Source organism: Pantherophis guttatus, chromosome 16 (assembly GCF_059756535.1).
Source record: "Pantherophis guttatus breed Tessera chromosome 16, ASM5975653v1, whole genome shotgun sequence".
NCBI lineage: Eukaryota > Metazoa > Chordata > Lepidosauria > Squamata > Colubridae > Pantherophis > Pantherophis guttatus.
In genome coordinates, this window is record NC_142078.1 from 3,279,162 (window position 1) to 3,301,248 (window position 22,087).

At 42.7% G+C, this 22,087-nt stretch overlaps 3 protein-coding genes across 16 annotated transcripts in view; 2 read left to right on the forward strand and 1 right to left on the reverse strand.

Annotated features, from left to right (window-relative positions):
• Nucleotides 1-18,994, forward strand: LOC148111755 (uncharacterized). Its single transcript, XM_087879784.1, has 2 exons — nucleotides 1-408; nucleotides 644-18,994. Exon 2 carries the CDS (start codon nucleotides 655-657, stop codon nucleotides 2,377-2,379), a length of 1,725 nt encoding a protein of 574 aa, XP_087735910.1. The 5' UTR covers nucleotides 1-408; nucleotides 644-654; the 3' UTR covers nucleotides 2,380-18,994.
• LOC148111756 (uncharacterized) lies at nucleotides 15,112-18,994 on the forward strand. The gene is made up of 2 exons (XM_087879823.1): nucleotides 15,112-15,230; nucleotides 15,460-18,994. Exons 1-2 carry the CDS (start codon nucleotides 15,185-15,187, stop codon nucleotides 16,482-16,484), a joined length of 1,071 nt encoding a protein of 356 aa, XP_087735949.1. The 5' UTR covers nucleotides 15,112-15,184; the 3' UTR covers nucleotides 16,485-18,994.
• LOC148111757 (uncharacterized) overlaps nucleotides 17,172-22,087 on the reverse strand; it is a 15,504-nt gene continuing 10,588 nt past the window's right edge. For 12 of the 14 annotated variants that reach the window (XR_015730173.1, XR_015730171.1, XR_015730170.1 and 9 more), the window contains one exon: nucleotides 17,172-20,168. Coding sequence is in view for 8 of the 14 variants with exons in the window: in XM_087879838.1 (XP_087735964.1) it covers nucleotides 19,557-20,168 (612 nt within the window). In the remaining 6 variants the exon portion in view is untranslated. The remainder of the gene's footprint in view (nucleotides 20,169-22,087) is intronic. The other 2 variants (XR_015730169.1, XM_087879839.1) reach the window with 2 other exon arrangements.

Here is a 22,087-nt window from a genome sequence, read left to right on the forward strand (position 1 = left end):
TTATTAGAATATTGTAGCAAAGAGATTTCCCTCAATGAAAAGAGGGAATCCAGGACACAAAGAGCGGCTGATTCAAACTCAGGGTCTCCGAAGGTCCCACAAGAGACCCAACTGGCTGCCCTTCATGGGCTGATATGAATCCTCCCCCCCCTCCGTCCCACCTCCGCCCCGGACCGTAATAACCGGCGGCAATGCGCAGGCACCATCTGCCTTGTTGCAGGAAGAAGGACGCTGATTGGTCGCGCTCGGGATGTCGGCATTGGGCAGGAGGACTCTGAGGGGCGGATCCTCCAAAGGAAAAGGCGGAACTAGTGGAGAGAAAAGGGCGTGAAGCCTCCACTTCCAGAAACAAAACGGGCAAAGAGGGAAGCTGCCTGAATCAGCGACAGAGGAGGCCATTTAATGCAGGTTTGGCACAGGGGATGCAGGGAGTTGAAGTCTGGGAGGGTCTCTCTGGAGAAGGGAGGCTTGAGAGCCTGAGGCCTAGTCTGGGGGCGGGGGGGAGGGAGGCGGGATGATGGGAAGGAGGCCGTGTCCGCCTGGAGAATGCCCAAGAGGCCCGTGGGAGGCAGGGGCCTGGGCCTGGGCCTACGCTGTGGGGAATGGGAGGCAGCCGTGACCCTCTTCTCTTTCTCCCCTGCAGGAGGACGGAGGATGGCGGCGGATGCAGGAAAGAGGCCCCGGCCGAGAGGAGGAGGAGGAGAGGAGGCCCCGTGGAGCAGCCCTGCCCTGTCCCAGAGCGGCTTCCCGGGAGACAGCGGGGAAAGGCCGGGGGGCTCTGGGGCTGCAGGAGGGAGGAGCCCAGGGGGAGCCCAGGAAAGGCGGCTGCCTGGAGAGCGTTGCAGGGAGGAGGAAATGGGCGGAGACTCCAAGACGGGCCTGGAGGGCAGAGGCTCCTTCGGAAGACCCCCAATGCCCCGAAGGATCCAGGAGGGAGGAAGGAAACATCAATGCCCCGAATGCGGAAAATCCTTCAAAACAATTGGCCATCTTGAAAGTCATTTAAGGATCCACATAGGAGAAAAACCTCATAAATGCTTTCAGTGTGGAAAGAGCTTCAGTCAGAGGGGACATCTTTATAAACATCAAAGGATCCATTGGGTAGAAAAACCTCATAAGTGCCTGGTGTGTGGAAAGAGCTTCAGTTGGAGGAGCAACCTTTATACACATCAAAGGATCCACTGGGGAGAGAAACCACATAAATACCTTGATTGTGGAAAGAGCTTCAGTAGGAGAGGAAGTCTGCACAGACATGAAAGAATCCATTCAGGAGAGAAACCGTATCAGTGCTGGGAGTGTGGAAAGAGTTTCAGTCAGAGAGGAAATCTTTACATTCATCAAACAATTCACACAGGAGAAAAACCACATAAATGCCTGGAGTGTGGAAAGAGTTTCACTCGGAGAGGAAATCTTTACGTGCATCAAAAAATCCACTGGGGAGAGAAACCTTATCAGTGCCTGGAGTGTGGAAAGAGTTTCAGTCAGAGAGGACAACTTTCCCAGCATCAAACAATCCATTCAGGAGAAAAACCACATAAATGTCTTGATTGTGGAAAGAGCTTCAATTGGAGAGGAACTCTTTATAGACATCAAAGGATCCACACAGGAGAGAAACCACATAAATGCCTTGAGTGTGGAAAGAGCTTCAATCAGAGAGGAAATCTTTACATTCATCAAACAATCCACACAGGAGAGAAACCACATAAATGCCTGGAGTGTGGAAAGAGTTTCACTCGGAAAAGAAATCTTTACCTGCATCAAAAAATCCACTGGGGAGAGAAACCGTATCAGTGCCTGGAGTGTGGAGAGAGTTTCAGTCAGAAAGGACAACTTTCCAAGCATCAAATGATCCACTCAGGAGAAAAACCACATAAATGTCTTGATTGTGGAAAGAGCTTCAGTAGGAGAGGAACTCTTTATAGACATCAAAGGATCCACACAGGAGAGAGACCACATAAATGCCTTGAGTGTGGAAAGAGCTTCAGTAGGAGAGGAAGTCTGCACATACATCAAAGAATCCACACAGGAGAAAAACCACATAAATGTCTGGAGTGTGGAAAGAGCTTCAATCAGAGAGGAAATCTTTACATGCATCAAAGAATCCATTCAGAAGAGAAACCGTATCAGTGCCTGGAGTGTGGAAAGTGCTTCAGTCAGAAAGGACAACTTTCCAAGCATCAAATGATCCACTCAGGAGAAAAACCACATAAATGTCTTGATTGTGGAAAGAGCTTCATTAGGAGAGAAACTCTTTATAGACATCAAAGGATCCACACAGGAGAAAAACCACATAAATGTCTGGAGTGTGGAAAGAGTTTCAGTCAGAAAGGACAACTTTCCCAGCATCAGAGGATCCACTCAGGAGAAAAACCACATTAATGCCTGGAGTGTGGAAAGAGCTATATTGAGCATAGTAGCCTCAATCGACACCAAAGAATTCACGTGGGAGAAAAATCATAAACACACCTGAGTGTGAGAAGATCTTCAGTCACGGTGTATCTCGGGAATTGAATTATATATTTAATTTGGCTAAGTGTGAATAGACACCCTAGGAATTCACCTAGTGCATATTCATCATCATTATAATAATTCCAATAAGAGGAATTATTGCTCTTTACTCCAAATGATTAAAGAAGACAATAAGGGTAAATAATAACTGCCAAATAAGGGACTTTCTCAGGCTGAATAATAAAGGACTTTTTCAATTGTACATGCTAGATTGTACAACTGGCTGAAATTGTACCTTTTCACAACAGAGACGCATGATGCCATGTGAATGTTCTTTTAATGCAAGGCTCATTTCAGTGGTTATGCTTAATATTATGGGTTGTTACTGTCCATGTCTCTGATATAACTGTAATTGAGCAGGATGATTTCTTCCAAGGTGGATTTCATTTAAATCACGTTGATTTAAATCATGTCAATTTAAATCATTATGTAAACCGCTATTAAAAAGATTTAAATCAACTTTTTAAATCATAATTTTTTAAAAACAACTGTCATGTCTGTCCCGCACCAGCTCCTCCTCTGAGCCGCTGTTGACTCGCCGACAGTCCCATTTATTTTAATAGGGCGGCTGGTGATGCATCAGTGACACAACCAGGTGAGGGACGTGGCTGGCAGCAGGTGAGTGGATGCCCTCTCACAGGCCCTGCCATGATGGATCTGAAATGACAGGTGCTCTTTAATGTTATATTTATAAGCTGCTTAGAAGGTTTCACTTCCATTTTTACTGCTTGCCCTTCCCCCTCACACTTAGAGGCTGAGGGTACGGATGCATTTCTTTCCAAACAATCATACAGTTTGCAGTCTACATACAGTATATTTGAAGGAAAATGGGGAAAAGGAATATTCCTGCCCTTTGCCTGATGAGTTATCTCATGATTACTGTGAAACTCTGTGGATGTATCAATGCAGTGCATGTTATTTCAGCTTGCGGTGCTTGGATTCATTGAATGAGTTTAGCAGAAATGTAAATATTGCAGAATATACAGCTTCATGCTACATAACTAAGCTCCATTTCAACCTGAATAAACTAAATTATTAATGTATCTTAAATGGAAAATTATCTTTATGATTCTTGATGAACGTATCTTTTCTTTTATGTACGCTGACAGTATATGCACCAAGACAAATTCCTTGTGTGTCCAATCACACTTGGCCAATAAAAAACTCCTATGCTATGCTATGCTATGCTATGCTATGCTATGCTATGCTATGCTATGCTATGCTATTTGAATAGCATAGCAGAGCAGAGCAGAGCATAGAATAGAATAGAAATCCCAATGGGATTTTTATCCCAAAAGTATTTTATTAAAATAAATTTGATAAAAAATAACAAAAATAACACGGTGGGCCTGGTAGGCCTGTTTTCCGCCCTCCCCAGGTTCCAGAGGCTTTCTTGGAGCCTGGAGAGGGCGAAAACAGCCTTCCCCACCCCCCTGGAGGCCCTCCGGAGGCCCAAAACTCAGCTGGCCGGCCCGCGCATTCATGACGGAGCTGAGCTAGGGCAACGCTTGTGTGCCCACCCATATGGCTCTGGGTGCCTCCTGTGGCACACGTGCCATAGGTTCGCCATCACGGGCCTAGAGGTTGTGATGGGGAGGAACCAGCTCTGACTCAACCAACCCCTTGGGTTTTTACTCCTATCTCAAGATCTAGTGATGTGTTATCTCTGACTTGCACTGGTGCACAATCTGAGGACTCTCCTGGACTTGCAGCTTCTGCTCAAAGAGCAGGAGACAGCCATACCTGGGGAGGGGGCTTTGCATCTCTCTTGCATGCCAGTTATACCATACTTATTCCTGGACCAAGAGGCCTTGTTCATAATCAGTCATGCCTTGATCACTCTGCTTAACAATTAATTACCACAACACTGTCAAATAATTTACTAAGACTGTATTACTATTATTCTTCTCTTCCTTACTAGTATCTCTTTCCACTTATTACTATAACCATGTTTCTTGTATCTTTCAGTTTATATTGTTTTTATTTGTTTCCTAGTACGATTTGATAGCTTATTAGTAACCTTGACTATTACTAAGTCTTGTATCTTTTTATTCTTGATGTATGTATTTTATTCTCTTTATGTACACTGAGAGCATATGCACCAAAGACAAATTCCTTGTGTGTCCAATCACACTTGATCAATAAATAATTCTATTCTATTCTATTCTATTCTATTCTATTCTATTCTATTCTATTCTATTCTATTCTATTCTATTCTATTCTATTCTATTCTATTCTTGATCACTTCCTGCCTAGACTACTACAATAAACCCTAGATAGAGCTGCTCTTGATTTTATAACTAGTCTAGAATGTGGCATAGCACGCAGTGCCCCTTGTTTCACCCATATTACACTGCTGTTTGTGAACTACATTGGCTTCCAGTTGCAATTCAGGATGCTGGTTGTCCCCTTTGAATCCTGACATGGCATGGGATAAGATCATATTTGAAACTGCCTTTCCCTCTCTGCCTATCACATCAGGTTGAAAATTATGGGTGCATTCTGGGTTTTTTCCCCCTTAAATGTTGCCATCTAGCAGAACCTAGGAAGCCTGCCTCTTCCATCACAGTCCTTGCCGTTGGAGTGTCCTTCCTTTACGATTCGACAGCCCCATCCCCCCTTTAACCTCCTGGGAGGACCTAGAGGGCTGACTCTTTCCAAGCATTGGGACAGAGTGAGGTTGGAGCCTGGTGATAGTTTCATTGGAAGCATTAGAGAAGGGTAGGTGAAGTGCCAGGTTTTTGCTTTTATTCCTTTCATTGTTTTTTTTTTTAATTGCTGTTGTGAGCAGCCGGAATGGGCAGCCGCCGTATAAATCTATTAAATAAATAAAGATATCTTAAGTTATGAGGTTGGGCTCTGTGTGCACAAGATACGACTATTTCCAACACAGTCAACCTGCCAGATCCCTCTGGATGCCTCCAAGAGAGGCTGTTGCAATATTTTTAGGATCAGACTCAATAATAATAATGAGAGTTAGAGGTTCAAATATATTTCTCTTTAATTAGAGTAGGCATTCTATATTCACTGAATATTTACAGATAGAAGCAAGGAAAATGGCGAAGGTGGCTCCTTATATATACAAAGGGTGGAGCCAAGAGTGGGAGTGGTGAATTATGAATACATTAAGAAACAAAGAATAAGTTAACCCCTGATATCCCATATATACATTATTTACACATTAGGGAATAAGGCATTTACATCTGACAAATCCCCCTCTAAATGCCGGTTCGCTATACAACACCAATTGCATTCAGATTCAGGACAATATAATACATACAATTTGGAAGTTAAGTATTTGTGCTGTTTGGAAGGTAAAGGCTTCGTCAATATGTCAGCTAATTGTTCAGAAGTATCGCAATGTATTGCTTTGATAAATCCATCTTGGGACAATTGTCTCACATGCTTAAATTTTATATCTATATGCCTGGATCTTTGTCCAATGGCATCGGATCTAGATATTTCAATGGCCGCTTTATTGTCTTCATGCATAACAAAAGGTAAAGTAGGTTTTTTCCAAACATCTGAAATCAAATCATTAAACCATACAAGGTTATTTGCAGCTTTGGATAAACAAACATATTCTGCTTCTGTGGTTGAAGTGGCTACCAATTCTTGTTTACCAGTGTACCAGTAAACTGGACAGTCATTTAACAGGAAAATATAACCAGAAGTACTTTTTCTGCATGATGTATCTCCAGCCCAATCCGCATCTGCGTAACATGTAAGTCTTGGTTCTTTGTTATCACTAGGCTCTAATACTAGACAAAAGTCTAATGTTCTTTTCAGATATCTTAAAATTCTTTTGACAGCTTCCCAGTGATACATTGTTGGTTTACTAACGTGCCTTGATAATAAATTGAGTGGTAATGCAATATCTGGCCTGGTCCAATTAGATATATAAAGAAGTGAACCTATGACTGATCTATAAAATGTATTATCCTTGAATTCAGGGGAAGATTCATCAGTATTTCTAAGGAAATCAGTTTGCATAGGAGTGTCACAGGGTTTGGCGTTGTTTAAATTACATTTGTTTAAAAGTTCAATCATCTTATCTTTCTGAGTAAGTTTGAAACCCCTTCTAGTTTTGTTAATTTGTACACCAAGGTATTTGTTTACTTTACCTAGAGATTTCAATGAGAAGTGTTCATTTAACTTGTTTACAAAGATTTCTCTTCTCTCTCTGTGTTTTCCTATATATAAAATATCATCTACGTAAATCAATACAAACTCAACGTGATCATCACTCTTTTTGACAAAGAAACAATTATCAGCAGTGGTAGCGTTGAAATCCATGGTTTTAAGTACTTTTACCAAGCAATCGTACCATCTTTTGCCAGATTGCTTTAATCCGTATAAACTCTTGTTCAATAGCCAAATATCATTTTTATTAGTGTATTGACTGTGAGGTGCTCTTACGTATATTTCCTTATCTAGTTTTGCGTGTAGGTACGCAGTCTGTATGTCATATTGAAATACATCAAGATTGAGTGTGGATGCTACTACTAGAGCTGTTTTAACACTCTCTGTTCTTACTGTGGGGGAGTATGTGTCAGTATAGTCCTCCGGATATTTTTGTGCATAACCTTGTGCAACCAATCTAGCTTTGTATAAGGTATTGCCTCCTTCTAGATTCTTAATTTTATAAATCCACCTGGTACCAATAATTGTTTTATCTTTGGGTGCAATCGCAGGTGTGAATACATTTAATCCTTGCAAACTCTCCATCTCTTTTTTCATAGCTAGTTCCCATTTTTCTTTTTCTTCACAAGGTAGTTTTAATACTTCCTCATATGTATTAGGTGTTATTTGTTCACCATCCATATGCATTATGTAATCTTTGTATTTATTTGGTGTTTGATTTCTGTTGTTCCTAACAGTTCTTTCTGGTTTGCTATGGTAGTCATGCAAATATCTTGCTTCCTTTTTTGTTAATGTGTCTGTCTTTATTTTGTGTTGACTATTTGTCCATGTTTTAGTTTTGCTTTTACTTTTGTTAATATTTTGATTTTCTATCGTCCCTTCCTCACGAGGTTTGGTATCCTTGCATTTATTCGGAAATATTTCATTAAGATGTAATTTAGACCAGTTGGCCTGTTCATGGAACACAGCTGTTCTGGAAACTATAAATTTATTATTATTATCAATGAATCTGTACCCTTTTGTGCCAGTTTCGTATCCCATAAATCTTAATCTTCTGGATACGTTTTCTCCTTTTCTCCTCAATTGTTTGGGTATGTGTACGTCTGCAGTGACCCCAAATATGTGCATGTGTGCTAATTTTGGTTTCCTATTATACATCACCTCATACGGTGTCTTATTCACAATACTGGACCAAGTTCTATTTTGAGTGTAATTTGAATAATGTAGGGCTTCTGACCAAAATTGTTTGCCTAAACCAGCATCCTCTAATGTGCATCTAATCATGGTTTGTAATGTGGAATTCTTTCTCTCTGCAATCCCGTTTTGGAACGCAGAAAATGGACTAGACGTGTAATGTAACATTCCTCTATCCTTTAACCATTGGGAGAATTCCTTAGACATGAATTCACATCCCCTATCTGTCATAATTTGTTTTATTCTGATATTATGTTGTGTTTCTATGCGTTTGTAAAATTCCTTAAATTTTTGAAAGGTTTCATCCTTGTGTTTTAATGTGTAAACAAAACCATAGCGACTGTAATCGTCTACTATTGTTAGGAAGTAACGTTTTCTATAAGTGATTGATGGAGTTAATGGACCAACTAAGTCCATGTGTACTAAGTCAAAAATTTTGTTAGTTGATCTGGTGGATTTTTTTGGTCTGGGACTAGTTTTTAATTTAGTAGATTTACATACTGAGCATTCCAAATAATTTTCACAATTTTTTATTTTGACACCTTCTGCGTGTTCAGTCATTTTTTTGTACTACAGGAAAACTTGCATGTCCTAATTTCCTATGTAAGATATGAGCACACTCGTCATGAATTGGTTTACCTATTTTTGGTTTCTTCTCATTGTGTGTATCTGTGTGATCATGAGATATTTTACATTCATCATTGTCACTGTTACTAATATTTTCATCATCTGCCTCAATGCAATCTTCCATATTTGAATCAATGTTATGTAACCATCTTTCTTTTGTTATCAGATAGGGTAGGCCTCCTTTAATCATTACAGTGCCTACATTTGTTTCATTCTTCTCTAAAGTTGCTTTTCCCTTTGAGAAAACTATATTGATGTCAGAATCTCTACTTAATTTTATGACACTTAGTATGTTATGAGGTATTTCTGGTATTAACAATACCCCCTCTATTTTTCCTAGACCAGGCAAGGTCACATTCCCTCTGCCTAGTACTTGAACTTTTTCTTGATTAGCTACCTTTATTACAAACTTATCTTCTGTAAATGAAGACAATATATTTTTGTTATTGGTGGTGTGATTGGTTGCTCCAGAATCAATAAGCCAATTATTGTTCTCATTTGGTTGCGTTTTGGTGTTATCTTGTTTATTTAGTCCATTCAGTGAACCAGATTTTCTCTCTTTTGAGTTTTCTCTGCCCCCTCTATTTTCTCTGTAATTTGGTGGGCTTCTATATTTATGTCTATCTGTGGAAGACTGTCTATAATTGTATTTATTCCTATATTCTGACCTATGTCTTTCCTTTGGAATTTTGGGGCAATCTCTTCTATTGTGTTCTCTGGACCCACAGCTGTGGCATTTAAAAGTTTCATTATATTTTTCTTGGAAAGCTACCTTCCTAAAAGTTTTGTGTTCTGTGTGATTGCTATAACGATTTTTTCTTGAATTGTCTTCTGCTATCAATTTGTTAGACAAACTTTCTATTGACAAATATCCTAGATTGATGGTGTCTAAGTGTGACATAAAACTATCCCATGATGAATCAAGTGAGTTGATAATAACACTTTTCATAGTTTGATCTGAAATCACTTCCCCCCTCAAATGCAGCTCAGCTCTTATTTTGTTTAAAGATATTAAATGCTCACTTATGGAAACCCCTGGTTTTACTCTGGAAGAAAAGAAGTTCTTAGACATTCTTGTGGTGGTAGCTACACTATCGCTGTGAAACAAATTAAACATGCATTGAATTATTTCTGAAACAGTTAGATTTGGTTTGATGCTATGATACATTGCAGGAGACACGCTAGATATTATTAAGAAAAATGCCTTATGGTGTAAACAATCTATTTTTAAAGTCCAAGGTCTTCTTGGGGGACTAGTGATAAAGAATAGTAAATTTTCTTTCATAAAGACAACCTGGAGCTGTTGATACCATTCTTGTAAATTAATGCCATCAACTCTAAGTTTTGGGAAGTCACTGGGTAAATTACCCACATTATTTTGTCCATTACTTACAACCTGAGGCAGTCCGTGGTCTCGCAAGTGTAGAAAATTGCAAAACGGCATGGGAATGCTCGCAACGAGTCTGCACGGTTCTCTGGCCAGTTCAAGTCTTTCCGGACCGTCTACGTAGTTTCGCACATGCGCGTTGTTCATTTCTTCTTCGACGCCGTCGTGGAAGGTTCTCTCTATTGCAGCTCGCTCGCTCCGTTCCTCTTCAGACGAGTCGGTCTCTGGCTCGGTCTTAGGAGTTCTGGTGGCGGCGACTGTTCTTCTCTTTCTTTTGGGTGCGTTGGCACTTGCTTCGGTCTGCGGTGTAGGGCGGAATCGACATGGCTCTCTGGGCTCGGGCGTCGTCGTTCTCGAAGTCAGGATGGGAGCGTGCAGGTCTTGAGGTATCGGCTTGTTTGCTTGCTTCTTCGCTGGCGCTTTGGAAATCTTTAATTTTGGCCCGAATGCAGCAAAAAGCGTCTTCATTGCTGACTTTACTTGGGATTTCGTTAAGTCGTTTTCATTTTCTGATTCTGGCTCTTCCGAAGAGTTTGAATCCTCCTTTTCACTTTCGTTGTCTGATAACGTTTTTCGCGCCAGAAATTTTGAACTGAGCATTTTGATTGGCTCTGCTTCGCTCACTTTGGAGGCTTGTTGAAACCAAGATGGCTGCCATTCAAAATTTCGCGCGGGATCACATCTTTTCTTTTTCATAACGACTTTTTCTGTAGTCATATCACTCACAGTTTTTTGGTCTTTGGGTTTCTCTTTAGCGATGTTTTTCTCTCTCGCTGCTCCGCTGTTCTTCAGCATTTCTTGGAGGTTCGCGATGAGGCTTTCATCATTCTTCTGGCTTTTTAAAATCTTCAGTATCTCTGACCTGAGTTCGTTATTTTCTATTTCGATTTCCTCCTGGCCATCATTTTCATTTATTAGTTCTTCTTCTTCAGTAGTGTATTCTTCGGATTCTCTCGAAATCGCGTTTGTGGATTCGTTGATTATTTCTTGTTCAGTTTCTATTTCTTTGCTGTAGGCCCTTGTGTTGGGCCTGTCTTTCTTAGACATTTTTATTTATTTATTGAGTCAATTAACCATCCTCTGCTACCAGTTTGTTGCAATATTTTTAGGATCAGACTCAATAATAATAATGAGAGTTAGAGGTTCAAATATATTTCTCTTTAATTAGAGTAGGCATTCTATATTCACTGAATATTTACAGATAGAAGCAAGGAAAATGGCGAAGGTGGCTCCTTATATATACAAAGGGTGGAGCCAAGAGTGGGAGTGGTGAATTATGAATACATTAAGAAACAAAGAATAAGTTAACCCCTGATATCCCATATATACATTATTTACACATTAGGGAATAAGGCATTTACATCTGACAGAGGCCTTATAGCCAGACCTACTTAGAGCACTCATTTTAGTAGTTCTTCTGAACCTGGTACTTTTCATAGCTTTCAGGACCAAAATTTATGTGAATACCATTTGTCTTAAGTTTTGGGGAGAATTTCAAGGCCTGTGTGGGTTTGAGCTTCAAAAGCTTCTGTTCTTCTCAATGTCCTTCTTATCTGCCTCTTAGAACAGTCCCAAAAAATGGACAGAAAGGAACCAGCTCTTCTACAGTGGCATCCTAGTTGCTAAAACTCAGGGATAGAGTGCTTTTAAGTAATACGGAGGTTCTGTGATTTAATCTACCCTTTCAAAGCTATCTATAGAGTAACTGCTTTTCATGGCAGCGAATTCAATGAATGAATGATGTGCGGTCTGTTTTGAATAGCTTGTCTCTCAGTCTTAAAGTATTATTCAGCTAGTCCTTGACTTATGATCAGTTGCTTAGCAACCCTTGGAAGTTACAGCATACCTGCTAAACAGGAAAAAAAAAAAGGTGCAAACACTTTTATATTTCTTCAAGGGGATTTCACATAGACGTACCTTTATTTACTTAATTGCTTCAGCAATCCCTGTTTTATTTCCGCACCCCCATTGCTCATATCCTTTTCAATGGACTAGCTCTCCTTTCTTCTGCTGCCTGCCACCTCCACCTGCCATCTTCCATCCCTGTGGAAGATGAATTCATTAAATCCCCTTTTGCCTGTTGCATCTTTAATAACCATCATGCTTGGAATTATGTCTTTGTGATTAAAGAGATTGCAACGTGCAGGAGGAAAGTCACCACTTCCTGTTGTCGAAATGTGCTTTTGGGCAGAAAACTTCAGTTTTGGGGATGGGAGGCAGCGAAGCAGTATTTTATAAAGCAACCTCAATTCTGCTTGATCTTCCCTCTCAGCTTCGCCCCCTGGTATCTGAGAACATTCTTCCCATCTAAAACGTCATCCGTAATCTTCATATCTGTAATCGTCTCTGCAAGATCTCCCTGTTCCTGTTATGTAATTGGTTTAGTTGTAGCTACATTTCACAGGGGCAGAGTTTGAATGTGGGCGTTTTCCAGTGCCCACTGTCAATTTTGCAGTGCTATTTGATTCATCCCCGAGTTGTGGAGTGAGGTTTGGTGTGTGCTTTTCTCTGGACTGACTTTTACTGAGCCCAGGTCAGAGTGTGACACAGAAATGATGGCCTTTTACTTCCTAAAATTGCTTTGCAGCTGTGGAATGCAGCTGTTTATGGCCCTCAGCATTTAAAGTCACCCTTAACAGAGCTAATGAAAGGGGTTTGTGCAGAGAAAGCCCACTTCTATCAAATTGGTGGAGGGATACACAGATGCAGTGTGGAAGTGCAGGCAGTCCGGAAGCTGCCTTGGTGTGCATAAACCAATATAATCTGGTTTGATTAGCAACAGCTCTAGCAATTCAGGCAGAAAGATGCTTTTACCATCTGGGCTGGCTTTTAAACATGGAAAATGATGAGAATTAAAAACAACCAAGCTCAGAGAGCACCAAGTACCGCACAGTTCAACCCTGAGACACAAATATTATCTTCTATTGAGGAGAATTAAACTCAGAGCTTTTAAAACCTTGGTCATTTTCTAGCATGTCTGGTATTTTCAATTATAACTCCCCATTATCCTCCGTGTATCTCCTGTTTGGACTATCTCTCCTTTGAATTATTGCAATGGGCTCTACATGGGGCTATCCTTGAAAAATATCTGGAAGGTTTAGCTGGTAACAGAATGTGGCTGCAAACACAATCTTGAGCACCCAAAGAATGGTGCATTTCATAACTTTGCTGCACGAGCTGCATTGGGTGCCAGTTTGTTTCTGGGTTCAATTCAAGATATTGATTATAATCTTTTTGGATGAGCCGCTTTTGGATTCTCCCTCAGAGGCTATAGCCGGATCACCTATAAATACAAGAGAAGCGGCTTTGGATCTTGATTGGATGTCTTACCAAGTTAAAGACCAGCATGTAATTCAATCAGCTAACATACAAGTCTTAGAAAGGCAACCATGGTGGAGATCTAAGCCACAACAAGTTAAGAAAAGAAGAAGCAGGTTCTACAAAACTAAAAAATTTTAAACCAAATTTTTTTTTTATTTTTTTTTGAAAATGGATTATAAAATTTGTGATAAATTTTCAGCCAACAGACTAATGCCAGTTATTTAAGAGACTATTGAACATAATAAGCGGGACTTATAGAAGGCAGATACATGAAAATATAACGGGAGGCAAATTATATATTTTGAGAAGAATAACAGATCTCTGCAGTGCTGGTGTTTTGGGCTGTGGAAGATGGCCTGTGATTGAGCGGACTGGAACTTTCTATTATGGACTCTATGAAAGATGGACTACGCATACGTTGAGCTATAAGGCAAGAGAACTATGGAATAGGGGCATGCAGATGATCTGGTTGTTACCCTAACGTGGTTGTTGGAATTAATAATCTAGACAAAAGACATTACAGAAGATACTATATGGAATATAAATATAAAGTCACTCGGGGGGATTTTTACATACAGAAATATTTATTAATGACGGGGGCAGATGGTAATTGAAGACACTGAATACACTGTTGGAAGCAGGATTCGATGTTACCCTAACATGGTCGATGGAATCAACAATCTAGTTGAAAGACATTATAGAAGATACTATATGAAATACAAATTTAAAGTCATTTGAGGGTTTTATTTATATATGGAAATATCTTTTAGTGATACGGGCAGAAGAATAAAGACATTAAATATATTATGTATGGTAGACCTGTAGGAAAGTGGGTGAAATAAAATTGATATGGTACAAGGTGATAGGTTAGGTTATTGATTGCTTAGTTTAGGAAAAGGGATGTTATGTTTAGATATTAATATACTTAAAAGATTTGAATTAAGAGATATATGTATGGGGGTGGAGGAAATGGGTAGATTATGAGTAGAATAAATGCCAAATTAGGCTCTATTACATAGTTTTATAGCCGAATGCTGTTTTGAAATGTATAGTATACAGGGGACATTATAATAATGTTAGGAAGAAATGTTTAGCACATAGGGGGTGGTGTAAAAGGGTGGTAAAGTATTATATAATGTGATTTTAATTTGGATTTCATCTTGGAGAAGCCATGGGGGGAGGGGAGGGGGAGGGGGGTTAGGGAGGGGGGGAAGGGGGAAAATCTGTATTTGAAAAACTTTTTCAATAAAAAAACAACAAAAAAAATCCCATTTAAATCAAAATTATGATTTATTTATTTTTTTAATCAATTTTTATCCACCCTTATTTCTTCCATGCAATCAACTCTTATTTTGTACTTTTTCTATTGTATGGAGTATAAAATGAAACCCGATTCTGTGTCCTGGATTCCCTCTTTTCATTAAGGGAAATCTCTTTGCTACAATATTCGAATAAATTGCCTTTAAATAAGTCATCCCACTCAGTGCCTAAGTGAAGCAAGTGTGCTGTGGCTGAATCTAGGGCTAATTTGGCCTCCATTGTTGGGGGTGTGAACTGTCCATACCATGTAAGACCCTCCCCAGACATCAGAAACTCTTGTCAATTGGATTCTCTCGACGGTCCCCTTGTCTTCCAGCAGAAACTGCTAAAGGGATTCTCTAAGGCCAAGGAAGCTTTGTGAGATACGAGCCGGATTCTCAAAGGGCCTCCAGCCTTTCAGCCTTCAACACCCGGCTTTTCCCCAGGCGCTGGGAGATCAGACAAGGAGAAGGTGGCATGGATTGGCACCTGGCTTTTCTTTGTTTTCATTTTCCATGTTTTTATGTGTTATATTGTTTTTAAAACAGCTTTTTTGGCGCTGCAGTGAGTTGACTGAAAGTCTCCCATTGCTAGGCTTTCTCTTCATCAGCTAAATCGGTGTCCACCTTCCTTCAAGCAAAGGAAAAGGCGGAACTAGTGGAGGAAAAAGGTGTGAAGCCTCCACTTCCAGAAACAAAACGGGCAATGTGGGAGCTGGTTAATCGGCGACAGGGGAGGCCATTTGATGCAGGTTTGGTGCAGGGGATGCTGGGAATCGTAGTCCGGGAGAGTCTCCCTGGAGGGCTGGGAGCCCGAGGCCTAGTCTGGTAGGCGGGAGGGACGGAGACGGGAGGCTGGGAAGGAGGCCATGTCCGCCTGGAGAATGCCCGGGAAGCCCATGGGAGGTGAGGGCTTGGGCCTGGGCCACCCCTGCAGGGAAGGGGACGCAGCCATGACCCTCTTCTTTTTCTCCCCTGCAGGAAGACGGAGGATGGTGCCAGATGCAGGAAAAAGGCGCCGGCCAAGAGGAGGAGTAGGAGAGCGGGCCCCACGGAGTAAACCTGCCCGGTCCCGGCGCGGCTTCCCCAGGAGACGGCGGGGAAAGGCCGGGGGCTCTGGGGCTGCAGGAGCGATGAGCCGAGAGGGAGCCTGGGAAAGGCGGCTGCCTGGAGCGCGATGCGTGGAGGATGAAAGGGGCGGAGACCCCGAGATTGGCCTGGAGGGTGGAGGCTCTTTCGGAAGACCCCGAAAGCCCCGAAGGATCCAGGAGGGAGCAAAGGAACATCAGTGCCCGGAATGTGGAAAAACCTTCAAAAGAAAAGATCATCTTCAAAGTCACCTAATTATCCACACAGGAGAGAAACCTCATAAGTGCCTGGAGTGTGAAAAGAGATTCAGTCAGAGGGGAAACCTTTATACACATCAAAGGATCCACTCGGGAGAAAAACCACATAAATGCCTTGAGTATGGAAAGAGATTCAGTCAGAGGGGAAACCTTTATACACATCAAAGGATCCACTCGGGAGAGAAGCCATACGAATGCCTGAAGTGTGGAAAGAGATTCAGTCAGAGGGGAGAGCTTTATAGACATCAAAGGATCCACTCAGTCCCAGACCTGAGTTTGACTGCTGTTGGTCATTCTTATGGCAACCAGCAGAGCAGGCTGTCCTGGGAGGGGCGGGAGGCCTTGTATGAGTCTGGAAGTCCATCTGTCAGTGGTTCAGGAATGTTGGATTCTCAACTGGGCAGCTGTGGACGAGATCCCTGCCTGATCCCTGTCCAAGGGCTGCCGTTGAGGGATGCTCTGACACAGGATCCAGCCCTCCCTCCGTCCGGCCTAAAGCCAGTGCTGCAGTGCTGCCTGTCCCAAGAGGAGATCAACCCTGCTGGTAATTCAATCAAGTTCAAAATTCGAGGAGAAAATTTCGCTCTCTTTCTGTCCTTAAACTTGGCACCATCTAACAACATGGTGTCAGGAAAAGGTGCCTCACCTAAGCAGAAATAATGGGGGGAGCTCACCCGAGATGATGGAGCAAAACACAAAACAGCAGGGCAACCCAAAGGGAATGCGATGGGAAGTTCACCCAGAGCTACGTTAATGAGTGGCGCTTCCCTTAACAGAATGCAGTCTACATCCAAAGAGCTTTGCCTTTTGTACAAAAAGATTAGAAAAGGGCAGCTTGAGTGTTGGTTTGTTGGCCTCCTACAGACATTTGCCTGGCATTGGTGCACATAGAAAAGGTGGAGCAGGTGAAGTTTCATAGGGAACCTGCCATCTCTTAGGGAACTCTAAGGGCTTTATGACCTCGTCCATGCAGGCTAAACTGCCAGTTACTGTCAGTTGTCAGAGTGAAGGTGCCTTCAAGAGGTTCGTCAGTCTTCAGAAGGGCTCCTGGACTCTGGGAAATCTTCCTTCTATTTGCAGCCAATTTATCAAGAATTGGATTGCAAGGACGAAAACGCTCATTTGGCCCCTTCTTAGGAAAGGGAAGCAGAGAGAAAATGAGAACACCCAGCCATTTTCCCTGTTACTTTTAATTGTTAGCTGATGGATTTAAATCATGCCTTCATCTCCAAACTCAGGCACCAAGTTTGATGTGGAGCTGAAAAGAACTTGATGACCTGATTTGAGAGACTTGAAGAGAAGCAAAGGGGTTTCTTTGTCCACCTGAAAATACAGATCCTCAAATAATCCAAGCCAAGCAAAAACATTTATTAAGGGAGTGGGGTTCATGTTTTTAAGAGGGCACAGAAACAAATGGTGCATACATTCAGTGTCAGGAAACAAATGATGAAACAATATGAAGCAACAGCATCACACAGTCCGTTTAACTTGCTGTGAATTCACTTCCTTCCTTAGACTTTGCCTCGGTCTCCTCCTCCTCTGCCCTAGGCCTTTTCTCAAGGGTTGGTCTTGCAGGAGGAGGGGGGGAGATGGGGGGAGGAGGCTTCTTGTGTAGGACATCTGTGACCTGATGTTCAAAGTTATCCAGAGGAACCAACGTCCCGAGTTCAGGATACTAATCCCTACAGAGAGCAAAGGAGAGAGAGCAATTCTTTATATCTAAAATTATTATTTCTATTCCTGGATCATTGTGGTTGGGAGAGCTTTTGCTCTGTGATGGGGAACTGTGAGAGGTAAAGTAGGGAATCGACCAGAGAGGTTTATAGAGAAGGAAGGTCTCTTCTCTTCCCAAATTCAAGGCTGCCCAGAGACGGCGCGTAGGCCAAGCCCTTCATGAGCCTCAGAAAAGAACTCAGTCAACAATAATGTGATAAAAGGATTTCTGGGACATTCTGCTCAGGGAAGGAATTCTCACTTTGCAAGTTGCTCAAAATAAGCACAATTTCTGGATTATGAATTCTGCCAAGCTTATAAATCACTTGTCAGTGATTTCTATTCTCTGAAACAAACTCTGGATTATTAAGCTATCGGCATTAGTAAGGAAGCCAAGTTGTTTATATGAAACAAAATAAAAACCCCGTTTTCTAGAATTTTTTTTTTTAATCCATCGAACTCTGGTTCCCAACATGAAACACACCACTTTCCTTCTTGTATCCTAGAAGTGTAAGAGCCACGTATTAAGCAGACTCTTAAGACTATTTTCAGGTGCTGGTTTCAGGCTAAACTTCAGCTGCCTTGACTCGCAACTAATTTTACTTCTGAACTGTTCCCACAAACTAAGTCCACCTTCAGCAGCTGAAGCATCAAACCCTAAAGAACCGAATGCTTACATTTTTCCATCTACGCCGGAGAAGATGGAATCAAGTTATCAGCAATCACGAAGTGGTGGTTACACCCCAAGCATTTCACTATCACGACTCCAGGATGAGAAGCCACCTTGGAAATAGTTTTTACAGATCGTGTCCTGCATTCCTGTAAGAGAAGCCAGGATCCTCTCGGGTGGAGCTCTGGGATATCCAAGGGCAGGAAATTTGGGACACGTACCCAGTTATTTAGGTAGGACTCCTTTTATTAAACTTGGAGAGCAGCCCAACTGCTAATGACGCTGGGTGGCTTACAAAAGGGAAAAATAAAAGAGGAAAAATACATGGGGAAAACTCTTATTATATTAAAAATGAAGCCCCCCCTGTGGCTCAAGGAACAGCCTAACCCCCCTCCCACCAGCCTAGGAGCATGTATGGAAGGAGGGTCAAGAGCCTTATTTTCAAGGGAAGAATGAACCCAGGAGAGAAATTTCCAGGCGCATGGAAAGAACTGTGGGCAAAATGGAAATTGGTAAGTTTCCCCACAAGGTTCCAGTAGCAACCCCTGAATCTCAAGATCCAAGTGTTTCTTCTTCTAAGAACATAGTAGATAACAGAAAAGCAGAAAAGCAACCTGAGATCCATTACTTAAGGACACGTACTCGTCACCTTCTCTAATATTTTCCCTCTTTTCTGCAGTGTATAAATATACCTGTTGGTCTGCAGTGGAGTCTCCCACTATTCTTTTGCAGGACAGCCACTGTGGTACATACCGTTCAATAAACACAGCAGTGAGCCTGGATTATTTGCTTTGGGTTGTGCCTTTTGATTCACACTGGGCAAAACGGTGCACAATAGGACAATTCTTGGGACCAATATACCTCTATAGAATGCGTCCAAAATAGAGGACCCATATATTCCTTTGGGATCGAAATTTGGAAAGTTGTGCCTGTTTTAGCGCTGCAGTGCTCCTGTGCAGCTGCGGTGAAAGTAAAAGAGTTTCCAACACTTACAGAAAGCTTCTCACCAGCTACTGGGAAACACTATGGGGAGGTATATAAGCCTAAATCCAATTGCTATTTTAGTGACACCGTATCCATCACATGATTATATGAAATCTAACCAGTGGGACAGCTTGCCTTCCAAAAATTGTAGGTGCTTTATCACTGGAGGCTTTTAAGAATAGACTGGACAGCCACTTCTTTCAAATTGCAGTGTTCTGCTGTTTAAGCAGGGGGTTGGACTAGAAGACCTCCAAGGTCCCTCTGATTCTCTATCCTGAGGATAGTGAAAAAAAGGAGCAGCAGTGACACGATAGCACTGTTCCAATACCTGAGGGGCTGCCACAAGGAAGAGGGGAGGGGTCAGCCTATTTTCCAAAGCACCAGAAGGGAAGACCAGAAATAATGGATGGAAAGTAACCAGGGAGACAAGTAGCCTGGAATTCAGGAGAAATTTCCTGACAGTGAGAAAAATTAAGCAGTGGAACAGCTTGCCTAGAGAAGTTGTTGTGCTCAATCACTAAAGTCTTTTCAAAAGAGATTGGGCAACCATTTGTCTGAAATGGCAGAGGATTTCCTGCCTGAGCAGAGGGGTGTGAATCAAAATCAAATTCGTATTTCTTCTCTCCTGTGTGGATGCTTATATGCCTTTGAAGATGTCCATTTCTTGTGAAGAATGTTTCACATTCCAGGCACTGATATTCCTTTCCTCCCTTCTGGATCCTTCGGAGCTTTCGGGGACTTCCGAAGAAGCCTCCACCCTCCAGGCCCGTCTCGGGGTCTCCGCCCATTTCCTCTTTCCCGCATCGCCCTCCAGGCAGCCGCCTTTCCCAGGCTCCCCCTGGGCTCATCCCTCCTGCAGACCCGGAGCCCCCCGGCCTTTCCCCGCCGTCTCCAGGCAGGGCTGCTCTGCGGGGCCCGCTCTCCTCCTCCTCTCGGGCGACGCTTCCTTCCTTCCTCCGCTGGGCTCCTCCATCCTCCTGCAAGAGAGAAAGAGAGATGGGTCACGGCTCCATCCCCTTCCCCACACGGGAATAGAATAGAATAAAAGTTGGAAGGGACCTTGGAGGTCTCCTTGATTAGTTTCCACCCATTGCTTCTTGTCCTGCCCTCCTCAGGTGCTTTGGAGAATAGCTTGGCCTGCGCACTGCCCAGGGTTGTTATGGTTCCACGTGGAGGTGGGCCGCTTAAATTTGGGGGTCCGTTCTGCTTCCCCCCACTCCCCGCATCCAGGCAAGCGGACTTTGTGGAGCCCTTCTGCGGCTGCAACCTTCCCCCACAACATTGGAGGATTCCCCATAGGCAAGATTCGGAGGGCGGCATGTTAGGAAATGGTTTTACCTAACTTGTTGGGCTGGCAATATATAAACCATCGATATAGCTTTAAGACTGCTGTATTGCTGTATTGCATCCTACTGTGTCCTGATTGGTTAGCTCTATAGCCAATGTCCTTAAGAGGGAGCCAGAAACCTAGTTGGTTTCTCTTTACACCCTTTGCTGAACTCTTTGCTGATCTTTACTGCTTCTTCCTGTGTTTGCTACTGTTTGCAACTGTTAATGTGTATGACTACAACGACTGGACTTTGATATTGGGCTATTCCTAGGATAGTATTGTTTTACTATCTACTACTTTATATGTGTATGACCTGGACTGTTTATTGGACTGTGCCTTATTACTATTTTCCTAAAAGTAAACACAACTCATAGTATCTGTGTGTTGGCTGTGTTTTATTCGTAACTACTCTCAATCGCTTTCATGTGCACACCCTTGCTACTCAAGGGTTGGTCTGCAAATTCCTGAACAGGGAATCCTTTGGAGGGACTGCCCCAAGGAGTCCTCCAGCCAATCGCTGCCGTCCCCAGAGCGACCAATCGGTGTCCTACATTTTCAGTCACCGAGAGTGCGCCTGCGTGGTGCTGACTCCCTTTCTGTTCTTGCCCAGAGGTGAGACTGGGGGGGTCTCCCTTTGATCTTTGGGGTCACGTCTTCTCCTCTGACCCCTCCCCCGCATTCAGGCAGGCCGAGGTTGGGGGCCCCTCCTGGGTTTCTGACTTTCCCCCCATCCAGGGTCCCTCCCTGGGCAATGTGGGGGGAGGTCTTGGGGGGGCACAATTTGACATCATTTTAAGGTTCTTCTTGTTTTGCACGAAAGACCTCAGGTGATCTGATGCTGGAGGTCTTTTTAGAAGTTTCTAGGAAATTCCCTTCTCAGCTAACAGAATAAGAACAACCGAGCTGGAAGGGACCTTGGAGGTCTTCTAGTCCAACCCCCTGCTCATGCAGGAGGCCTTATTCCAAAGGTGCTTTTTCAAGAAGCAACTGGGCTTCATTTTTCCTTGAAGACGTTTCACTTCTCATCCAAGAAGCTTCTTCAGTTCTTCAGAACTGAAGAAGCTTCTGGGATGAGAAGCGAAACGCCTTCAAAGGAAAAAAACAGAAAGTCCAGCTGCCTCCTGAACAAAGCACCTGTGGGACAACTCTGACCTGGATGACGGAGAATCTCTACAGACTTTGAGCGATGCAATTGGGCTGAACCCCCTTTGGATGGTGTGGGAGCAGGAATGGATTTCCAGAGGGGAAAATTGCAGACTGCAAGAACCATTCGCACCACTCAGGTGACCCTGAGGAGACAGATAAACCTCCAGGGGATTCAACCACCCTCTCAAAGTTTGGGGATTGAGTGGAAATATGAGTTGGAAACAGTTGTGGACAGTTGGACAGCTTTTCTCCCAGAATGGGCTTGTTTTGCCGGATTGTTTCAGGAAAATTTTTGACCTCTGTGGGTTCCAATTTGGGGGCTATTTTGGATTATTTTTAAAGCACTGTAGTGATAGTCCTTGACCTACAACTATTTGCTTAGTGACTTAGTGAAGTGCTTAGTGCTTCACTAGCAGCACT